General features: G+C 53.5%; 2 protein-coding genes across 6 annotated transcripts in view; one reads left to right on the plus strand and one right to left on the minus strand.

Annotated features, from left to right (window-relative positions):
• The window catches only part of ABCB6 (ATP binding cassette subfamily B member 6 (Langereis blood group)), a 9,357-nt gene extending 3,413 nt beyond the window's left edge, over positions 1 to 5,944 (plus strand). The window contains exons 6-19 of one of the 2 annotated variants that reach the window (XM_032278107.1): positions 933 to 1,054; positions 1,525 to 1,634; positions 1,817 to 1,882; positions 2,052 to 2,177; positions 2,338 to 2,414; positions 2,502 to 2,565; positions 2,674 to 2,759; positions 2,941 to 2,998; positions 3,521 to 3,625; positions 4,588 to 4,762; positions 4,882 to 4,994; positions 5,233 to 5,327; positions 5,409 to 5,477; positions 5,661 to 5,944. In XM_032278107.1, the coding sequence (XP_032133998.1) occupies positions 933 to 1,054; positions 1,525 to 1,634; positions 1,817 to 1,882; positions 2,052 to 2,177; positions 2,338 to 2,414; positions 2,502 to 2,565; positions 2,674 to 2,759; positions 2,941 to 2,998; positions 3,521 to 3,625; positions 4,588 to 4,762; positions 4,882 to 4,994; positions 5,233 to 5,327; positions 5,409 to 5,477; positions 5,661 to 5,772 (1,378 nt within the window). In that variant the 3' untranslated portion in view covers positions 5,773 to 5,944. The remainder of the gene's footprint in view (positions 1 to 932; positions 1,055 to 1,524; positions 1,635 to 1,816; positions 1,883 to 2,051; positions 2,178 to 2,337; positions 2,415 to 2,501; positions 2,566 to 2,673; positions 2,760 to 2,940; positions 2,999 to 3,520; positions 3,626 to 4,587; positions 4,763 to 4,881; positions 4,995 to 5,232; positions 5,328 to 5,408; positions 5,478 to 5,660) is intronic. The other variant, XM_032278108.1, reaches the window with a different exon arrangement.
• A 117-nt stretch (positions 5,945 to 6,061) lies between these two features.
• ZFAND2B (zinc finger AN1-type containing 2B) lies at positions 6,062 to 8,910 on the minus strand. Of its 4 annotated transcripts, none has more exons than XM_032278157.1 (10): positions 8,871 to 8,889; positions 8,652 to 8,724; positions 8,278 to 8,372; positions 7,924 to 8,055; positions 7,667 to 7,818; positions 7,357 to 7,449; positions 7,217 to 7,277; positions 7,064 to 7,131; positions 6,651 to 6,723; positions 6,062 to 6,341 (listed from the first exon to the last, which is right to left on the minus strand). In XM_032278157.1, the coding sequence occupies exons 2-10, from the start codon at positions 8,704 to 8,706 to the stop codon at positions 6,285 to 6,287; spliced, it is 786 nt and encodes a 261-aa protein (XP_032134048.1). In that variant the 5' UTR covers positions 8,707 to 8,724; positions 8,871 to 8,889; the 3' UTR covers positions 6,062 to 6,284. The 4 variants fall into 4 exon arrangements, with proteins under 4 accessions (XP_032134048.1, XP_032134049.1, XP_032134051.1 ...); XM_032278158.1 differs by having other exon boundaries at positions 6,062 to 6,445; XM_032278160.1 differs by having other exon boundaries at positions 6,062 to 6,445; positions 8,652 to 8,910.
• Between the last annotated feature and the right edge of the window lie 433 nt (positions 8,911 to 9,343).

Genomic DNA, 9,343 nt, shown 5'->3' on the forward strand with positions numbered 1-9,343 from the left:
TGTTACCCAGGCTGGAGTGCAATGGCGCGATCTCGGCTCACCGCAACCTCCGCCTCCTGGGTTCAGGCAATTCTCCTGCCTCAGCCTCCTGAGTAGCTGGGATTACAGGCATGCACCACCGTGCCCAGCTAATTTTTTGTAGTTTTAGTAGAGACGGGGTTTCACCATGTTGACCAGGATGGTCTCGATCTCTTGACCTCGTGATCCACCCACCTCGGCCTCCCAAAGTGCTGGGATTACAGGCTTGAGCCACCGCGCCCGGCCCTGCTTTTTTTTTTTTTGAGACAGGGTCACGCTCTGTCACCCAGGCTGGAGTACAATGACGTAATCTCTGCTTACTGCAACCTCTGTCTCCCAGGTTCAAGCAATTCTCCTGCGTCAGCCTCCTGAGTAGTTGGGATTACAGACGTGTACCAGCACGCCTGGCTAATTTTTGTATTTTTAGTAGAGACAGGGTTTCACCATGTTGGCCAGGCTGGCCTCCAACTCCTGGCCTCATGTGATCTGCCTGCCTCAGCCTCCCAAAGTGCTGGGATTACAGTTGTGAGCCACCATGCCCAGCTGGATTCTGCTTTTTTTTTTGCATTTTTACATACATACTATATATGCAGACTCACAGAGCTAATATGATATGGTATTGTGGAAGTTTTTCCTAAAACAAATGGTTTTGTGACACAGGCGTCATTCTCAGAGTTGCTTATTAACAGGACATTAAAGAGATATATATTTTTTCTCCCGTGCATGAGGGTGTCCCTCATTCATTGTAATTGATACAGAGAATTCTGTGGTTTGGGCACGGTTGATGTAGCCACCCACCTCTTGAGGGTAGAATCAATTATTCTGTTGAAAATAAAACACTACCCTGAAATGCCTAGAGCCAAGGTCGCCAGGTCTTAGCACCTAAACCTTTGTCACTTGACCTGCCCTCCTAGCTACCTGGTGTTCAATATCATCCCCACACTGGCTGACATCATCATCGGCATCATCTACTTCAGCATGTTCTTCAATGCCTGGTTTGGCCTCATTGTGTTCCTGTGCATGAGTCTTTACCTTGGTGAGTGCCGCTGGGTGACACCAGCTCCCTGAACTATCCAGGGGCTCCCTTGGCCATGAGCTTTGCCCCAGCTCAGGTGACCCACCTATGGGAGACCATGGATTGGTGGACTTGAATGGACTCTTAGTGCTCCTCATGTGATGGATGGGTCTCCTCCGTGTAATCGAACCTTAGCTCAACCTAGGTGAGGGCTGGGGGAAGGGCATTCTTGTCACGTTAAGTCCGTGCTGTGGACACAGGTCAAGGAAGCCTCAGTTGTGTAACAAGATGCAGCTTGCCTTCATTTGTTTACCAAAAGCGTTTTTTACCCATGAGGCTTGTGCAGGCTGCAGAGACGCTACCCTGTGGAATCTGGGTCTCTGGGCTTGAGCACAGGTTTAGTGTGTACATGGTGGGTAGTGGACACTGACATTTGGTCTCTGCTGTTGGGGATGATGTCCTATTCTCCTCCCCATCCTGTCACTCTCCAGCCCTGACCATTGTGGTCACTGAATGGAGAACCAAGTTTCGCCGCGCTATGAATTCACAGGAGAATGCTGCCCGGGCACGAGCAGTGGACTCTCTGCTAAACTTCGAGACGGTAACAGAGGCCCCGGGGGCAGTGGTGTGAGGCGTGGAGAGGCGGAGGAGTGTGGCTAGGACCACTGGGGCTGACAAAGAGTCAGGGGTTCAAGAAGGAGGATTGAGAGTCGGTGGGGTGGGGAATGACCCGAGTGCCATGTGCTGTGCCCATGCCAAATAATTTCAGATTGAATTCCTCAGGTGAAGTATTACAACGCTGAGGGTTATGAAGTAGAACGCTATCGAGAGGCCATCATCAAATATCAGGTGAGGATGCTAGCTTGAGGCCTCTGGAGAATAATGCCCTGGCCTGGTAGAATTGCCAGGACCAGGGGTAACAGTCAAGTGTTGGGGTAGAAGGGGCCTGGGCCCAGGTTTAAACTCAGTGATGGTCACTGTGTATGGGACATTCCTTCTCCTGTGTTACTGCCCTCAGGGTTTGGAGTGGAAGTCAAACGCTTCACTGGTTTTGCTAAATCAGACCCAGAACCTGGTGATTGGGCTTGGGCTTCTTGCTGGCTCCCTGCTTTGTGCATACTTTGTCAGTGAGCAGAAGCTACAGGTGAGGCAGGATCTTGGACAAGAGAGTGGGACACAAGGAAGAGGGGGTCTGGGGCCCATGTCTGGGCCACCAGGCTCTTGGGTAGGAAGTGGGCAGGGTGACACAAGAAGAGCAGCCTGCAGGCCCCCCATGACATACTTTGCTTCCCTGATCGCCACAGGTCGGGGACTTTGTGCTCTTTGGCACCTACATTATCCAGCTGTACATGCCCCTCAATTGGTTTGGCACCTACTACAGGTAACCTGAGCCCTGGCCCTCACCTGCCCAGGCCACATTACTACTTCATGGCTACTCAGAGAAGTCCTAACCAGCACCTTCTTGTAGGATGATCCAGACCAACTTCATCGACATGGAGAACATGTTTGACTTGCTGAAAGAGGAGAGAGAAGTGAGCAGAGAGGAGTCGGGCTTGGGGAGGGAGGAGCTGTGTGGTGTTTCTTGTGCCTGTAACATACAAAGCTGAGAACCTCAGCACACACGGGTGGCACTCTTCCAGGTGAAGGACCTTCCTGGAGCAGGGCCCCTTCACTTTCAGAAGGGCCGGATTGAGTTTGAGAACGTGCACTTCAGCTACGCTGATGGGTGAGGCCTTCTTTTTGCTTCCTTTCCTTTTCTGAAGCAGGAAGGCAGTTTTGCACACTGCCTTCCTGCTTCTCACCACTCTGAATCCCTGCTTTTGGAAAAGAGCCTGGGCAGGGGCAGGGCCTAGTAGCAGCTCTGGTGATAGAAGGCGCCTGCTGAGCACACCCACGCTTCCTTGCAGGCGGGAGACTCTGCAAGACGTGTCCTTCACTGTGATGCCTGGACAGACACTGGCCCTGGTGAGAGGAGACCCAGCCACTTGGCCCAGATGCCTCAAGCTTCCTTCATTCAGTGCCCATGGTAGCTCGTGACCCAGGCTGTGGAGTCAGAGACCCCTGTCACAATAGGCAACAGGATTGAGTGGTGCAGGCTCCACGGACATGGGTGATCTCTAGAAGAGTGGGCCTTAAAAGCCAGTGGGCCTCAGCTAGGCACGGTGGCTCAGGCTGTAATCCCAGCACTTTGGGAGGCCAAGGCAGGTGGATCACCTGAGGTCAGGAATTCAAGACCAGCCTGGCCAACATGGTGAAACCCCGTGTCTACTAAAAATATAATGATTAGTCAGGCGTGGTGCCGGGCACCTGTAATCCCACTACTCAGGAGGTTGAGGCACGAGAATTACTTGAACCTGGGAGTCAGAGGTTGCAGTGAGCCAAGATCGCACCATTGCATTCCAGCCTGGGTGACAGAGTGAGACTCCGTCTCAAAAAAAAAAAAAAAAGCCAGTGGGCCTGAGATTTTTCCCATTTCTAATGCAACAGGTAGGCCCATCTGGGGCAGGGAAAAGCACAATTTTGCGCCTCCTGTTTCGCTTCTATGACATCAGCTCTGGCTGCGTCCGAATAGACGGGCAGGACATTTCACAGGTAAGGTTGCTCAGGAGAAGATTAGTTTAGGGGTCTATGTGTGGAGGAATGATAAGGGCTGAGCGTCCAGAGAGAGTAGATGTCACTCTTGTAAAAAACTAGGGCCATTCTAGCACAATGAAACCTATATTCACACAGGAAAAGTAGTCCTGTAAAGGATTTGTATGGTGCTATAAAAGGTACAAAGGGCCAGATGCAGTGGCTTATGCCTCTAATCCCAGCACTTTGGGAGGCCAAGGCACGTGGATCACTTGAACCCAGGAGTTCAAGACCAGCCTGGGCAACATGGCAAAACCCCCTCTCTACAAAAAATACAAAAATTAACTGGGCATGATGGCACACACCGGTAGTCTCACCAAGAAGCTGCAATGAGTTGTTATCATGCCACTGCACTACAGCCTGGGTGACAGAGCAAGGCCCTGTCTCAAAAAAAAAAAAAAAAAGATACAAAGATCTGTAGCCAAACATGGTGGCTCACACTTGTAATCCCAACACTTTGGGAGGCCGAGGCAGGAGGATCATTTGAGTCCAGGGTTTTGAGAGCAGCCTGGGCAACATATTCCGGCAATCCCATCTCAACAAAAAATAAAAAAATTAGCCTGATGTGGTGGCAAGTGCTTGTGGTCTCAGCTACTCAGGAAGCTGAGGTGGAAGGATTGCATGAGCCCAGGAGGTCAAGACTGCAGTGAGCCGAGATTTTGCCACTGCACTCCAGCCTGGGTGACAGAGTGCGACTCTGTATCCAAAAACAAAACAAAACATCTGCAGCAATCTGGTGGAGCAGGACGAGAAGATGGGGAAACAGAGAGGTTGAGTGATTTGCCCACATGGCTAGGATTTGGGGCGGTGATGGCGGGATTCTTACCAGGGCCTCTTATCCCATGTGCTTCCAGCCAGCCCATCCTCCATCCCAGGCCTTGGGGGTATCTCACAAGGCAGAATGTGTGGTCTTTTGACCCTAGGTAACCCAGGTCTCTCTCCGGTCTCATATTGGAGTTGTGCCCCAAGACACTGTCCTCTTCAATGACACCATCGCCAACAATATCCGTTATGGCCGTGTCACAGCTGGGGATGATGAGGTGGAGGCTGCTGCTCAGGCTGCAGGCATCCATGATGCCATTATGGCCTTCCCTGAAGGTGAGATTCCTTTGCAGAGAGTCTTCTCTCCTCCCAGTGTTGTCCTGTTAATCCCTGACCCCTGTTCCCTCCGTTTCTTGTTTCTTCCACGTAAGAAACATTGTGGGTAATATCCACAGGGTACAGGACACAGGTGGGTGAGCGCGGACTGAAGCTGAGTGGTGGGGAGAAGCAGCGCGTCGCCATCGCCCGCACCATCCTCAAGGCTCCAGACATCATTCTGCTGGATGAGGTGCGCCCTGGGTCTCCTGTCCTCCTTCCTCCCTTGTGTATACTCAAGCCATTCCTGCTGAGCACTGTTCCCACCTGGAACAGATATCATGAATCCACGTCTCACAAAACACACTTTACAGTTCTCAAGCCCAAACAAGGCTCTTGTGTATTCTTGAGGCCTTAGCCAGCAGCCTGCCTCCTCCTTCCATTGGGGGTTTTGAGTGGCAGGGGCAGTTTTACCTGGACCCTCTCTATAGGCAACATCAGCGCTGGATACATCTAATGAGAGGGCCATCCAGGCTTCTCTGGCCAAAGTGTGTGCCAACCGCACCACCATCGTAGTGGCACACAGGTACAGGACTACAGGACCGGGGCGGCTGGCAGCGTGGGCCCACTTTGGGTGGGGCAGTAGGTGACTGATCTTTCACTTCAGGCTCTCAACTGTGGTCAATGCTGACCAGATACTCGTCATCAAGGACGGCTGCATCGTGGAGAGGGGACGGTAAGAGACACAACATAGATGAAAAGGACAGGTCTGAATTGGGGGCTCCAGGAAAGGGGTGTGAAATCCCAAGGGCTTCTAGAGGGTACCTCCCTTGTCCGTCCCATCTTCTCTGTGGGCTGGTGGCAAGGACCCTTGGGGTAAAACTGATGGTTGGAACTCATACTTTCCTCCTCACCCCAGGCATGAGGCTCTGTTGTCCCGAGGTGGGGTGTATGCTGACATGTGGCGGCTGCAGCAGCAGGGACAGGAAGAAGCCTCTGAAGACACTAAGCCTCCGACCATGGAATGGTGACAAAAGTTTGGCCACATCCTTCTCAAAGACTAACCCAGAAGGGAATAAGATGTATCCCCTTTCCCTGGCTTATTTCATCCTGGTGTTGGGGTATGGTGCTAGCTATAGTAAAGGGAAAGGGACTTTTCAGAAAAGCACTTTTTGGAGAAATAAAATGTGGACTGTGCGAGGATCACTGTGGCTTTGTGGGGTGGGGTACTGCGGTGGGCCTGTACCCATAAGTCAGGAGAGCATTCTTGACACGGCTTTTCTGTTTGAGGCGGAAGAGGAGAGAGACACACACCACTTGTATGTCTTATCAACTGCCAAGATTCTTTATTTTCTCCAGGCCCCTTCCTACCCACACACATGGGAGCAGCTCCTATAAGGGAGATGACATGATGAAGGGCCTGAGAGTAGGGCCTGGCCAGCTTCCACCGAGGGCCCAGCCAGGGAACAGTTGCTAGCCGCTCTCTCTCATGCAGCTGGAGCACTAGCAAGGCCTTCCAGAGGCTCCCAGGGCGACCTCCACATCACTCCCGCTTGTCTCTGCCCTCCAGGCTGCTCCGGACCTCGTCTTGCTGTGTACCCTAGAGGTGTGAGGGCCACAGTCCTCCTCAGGTGAACCTCCCTCCCCAAGCCCAGGGCCCTAGCACAGGCTGCAGTTGGATGGCTTCGAGCTGCGGCTCTGCGCCTAGAGCAAGAAGGGAAGGAGGGGAAGACAGGGTGCATCGTCAAGGAAATGAGGGGACAGCCCTCATTCCAGAGCTCAGCACGGGCTGAAGTCATACTGAAAACCAAATGGCAACCACCATTCCAAAACTGTGCACCACTTAGAAGAACCCCCACCCCAACTTCTTCCTCCCACTGCAGCACCCATCTTCATCTCAGCCTCGTACCTGCTGCCGCTGGTATTCTGCCTCACTGGCTGACAGTGCTTGTGCTAAAGCTAGGTCTTCTTCCTCCTGAGAACTGGGAGCGAGGAATGGCTTAAGTTAGATGATGGTAAGATCTAAAATTTGAACATAATGATCTTTATGTGTCAGGCCTCAGGGTGCTAAGCTCTGCCAGGGATGATCTGAATCTTCATAGCAACACTACAAAGTAGGTATTAGTATTGTCCCCATTTTATAGAGGAAATGAAGGCTCCATGGGTTAAATAACTTGACAAAGATCATATGGTTCATTTTAATTTTGAGCCCAAGTCGCCAGCGATTATCTTGCATTGTGTCAGAGTGGTCTCACCTACCTCCCTCCACATCAAGCCTTTGCCTACAGCTTGCCATCTCTCTTTCACAAGAGATTAAGGTACCTTGGAACCTGGGGTTTGGTCTCCGCCAGGGACATTTCCAGGGCTCGCTGCAGAGCTTCATCCTCACTCTGCAAAGGGAGAAAGAAGACCAGTGTCCTTGGACTTCACTCACTGTGTGCTTGTTTTTGCCCATCCAACCTCTGCCCAACTCACCAGGCCATTCTGCAAAACAATCACTGGAGGGGCTGTCCAGGATGGAGATCGGGTTGTGGCTCTACGACAGACATTGAAGAGGTAGAGAAGTCAGAGGTGTGAAGGGGAAAAACGGGGAGCAGGGAAACAGGCAGGCCTACCTGCTGGGAGAGGGACAGGAAGGCAAGGTTCCACTTGGGCTGGGGACAGTGCTTGTAGAAGCCACAGCTTGTGCTCTGGAGATGGCGGCAAGGCTGTAAGGAAGAAACATTTTTGACATGTCTCCAAGAACCAGCCTTACCCAGGAAGTGGAGAGTTCTGGAAAAACATACACTTGAAAAGAAAGCTAAAAGACTCCCCTAGCCGACAGGGATGGGGTTGAAGCTCCCCAATTTGTAATGACAAAACTTGAGTCAGTTCCAAAAGAATGTGATGGTCCCAAAGCCAAGTAGAGGACTTGGCTGCAATTACCCTGCCCGGCTGGTTGGATGCCCTTCCCCAGAGCAATCATGGTCCAATGGGTGCCGGTGCTTGATGCAGAAGTTTCGGCTACAGCGTTCACAGGTCAGTTTCATCATTTCTCGCTGCCGGCAGCCAGCGCGCTCACACTTATTGGTGAAGATCTGAGGTGAAGTGAGAAGGTTGTTTCTCCTAAGATTCTTCGACTATTTGGGTTTTCAGGCATCTGTAGTCCCAGCTGGGTTGTGGCTGACTCCTACAGTGCTTACCTTACGTTTTTGCTGTGCTGGATCAGAGCGACAGTCTCTGTCAATGTGCTCTCCCACAGCACGGTCAGGGGGCTCCCCTCTGGCCACAGGCACAGGCACATTGCAGAGAGGGCACACAGGTACCTGGATATCCTATAGTCAAGGAGCAAGGGTCAGTCTGTAGCCCACTCCAGTCCAACAAATCTCTGGTCCTGAAAGAACTTGGCTATGACCCCACCAACGCTCAAGAAAACAATGTTTTCCAGCACGGACAGCCTCAGAAAGACAAAAGAGGAGGAATGTGAGACACAGATTTGGGGGATTCTACACGCATTCTCCATCTGCCCGCTTTCACCCTGAGGATCGCCCCCTCACCTTTCGGTAAGCAGATCCACAGTGATGCTGGGCGTAGGCCACATGGTCTGCGCAGAAGATGCCCGAGCAGGCATCGCACTTAAGCGGCAGGAAATCTGCAACGAGTTGGTCGGATTGCAGGTCCAGCGGGACCTCGATGTCCTTCCCTCTCACCCAAGCCTTCCACTCAGGGGAAGGAAAACGCCACGCTATTTGCGACACACCGCCCCTTCCCAAGCCCATTACCTCCTCGGCCACGCCCCCTAGGCCATCGCCCCCAACTTCAAGCCCCGCCCCCCGGCCTTGCCAGGCGGGGAGCCCACCCTTCCCTCCCCACCTGTGGGTCGAAGTCCCTTTCCTCTGGGCCCCGCCCCCCCGCGCGCTCCGCCCCCTACCCAAGCGCTGACAGCTCGGCTCCGAACAGTGAGCCCCGAGGTCCGGAAACTCCATCGCCAGGCCGGGTAGGGCCTGCTAGGAGAAGCGGCGAGTCCTGAGCGTTTCTAGGGCTCCTGCTCCGAGTCCGGACCGCAACCCCGCACTCTGGCGGACTCCCTGCCCCGCCCCTTCCTCTCCCCCGCCCAGCCCGGGTTACTGGAGCCCCCGCTCAAGCCGGCCCACGGCGCCTGCTCCTCCCTCAGCGCGCGGCGCGCTGACGTCATCACGCAGGGCGGGCATGTCCGGCGTCTCTCCTGGCAGCTGGGGAGAGCCGCGGCCAAACCCCCGCCCAGCCTTGCTCGCGGAGGCGGAGAGTCGGAAGACACTCCCGAGGCCGGAGAGTGGCTGTGCCTGGCTCTCCGACCCTGGGCGCGGGCATTGCTCCACTAAGCGTCTCTCTGGGGCATGAGGGACTGGCTAAAGCGCCAGCGAAGGCGAAGTCGGATATCTTGGGGATGGAAGGCTGAATGGTTTGGGGTCCTTCACAATTCGGTCCATAGACACGATGCACTCCCCCTGGCCATTTTGTTCACGGCCACGGCTGCCCTTCGTCTCCACGAGCTGAAGGGGGCACACTCCCATATTTCTCTGAAGTACAGACCTCTCTGGAGATGCAGATCCCTCTTCCAGTTTCGACTTTGGTACAAGTAGG

Source organism: Sapajus apella, unplaced genomic scaffold (assembly GCF_009761245.1).
Source record: "Sapajus apella isolate SASKATOON/1434 unplaced genomic scaffold, GSC_monkey_1.0 scaffold10, whole genome shotgun sequence".
In the NCBI taxonomy this organism is placed as follows: Eukaryota; Metazoa; Chordata; class Mammalia; order Primates; family Cebidae; genus Sapajus; species Sapajus apella.

Bases quoted from the DNA above. Each gene is read 5' to 3' on its own strand.
- ZFAND2B (XM_032278159.1), bottom strand. From the start codon at position 8,706: ATGGAGTTTCCGGACCTCGGGGCTCACTGTTCGGAGCCGAGCTGTCAG. The intron at 6,724-7,063 runs GTACCTTAATCT...CCTCGCTCCCAG, and splicing joins ACCAAACCCCAGGTTCCAAG to TTCTCAGGAGGAAGAAGACC. The intron at 6,342-6,650 runs GTACGAGGCTGA...TCACACCTCTAG, and splicing joins CAGAATACCAGCGGCAGCAG to GGTACACAGCAAGACGAGGT.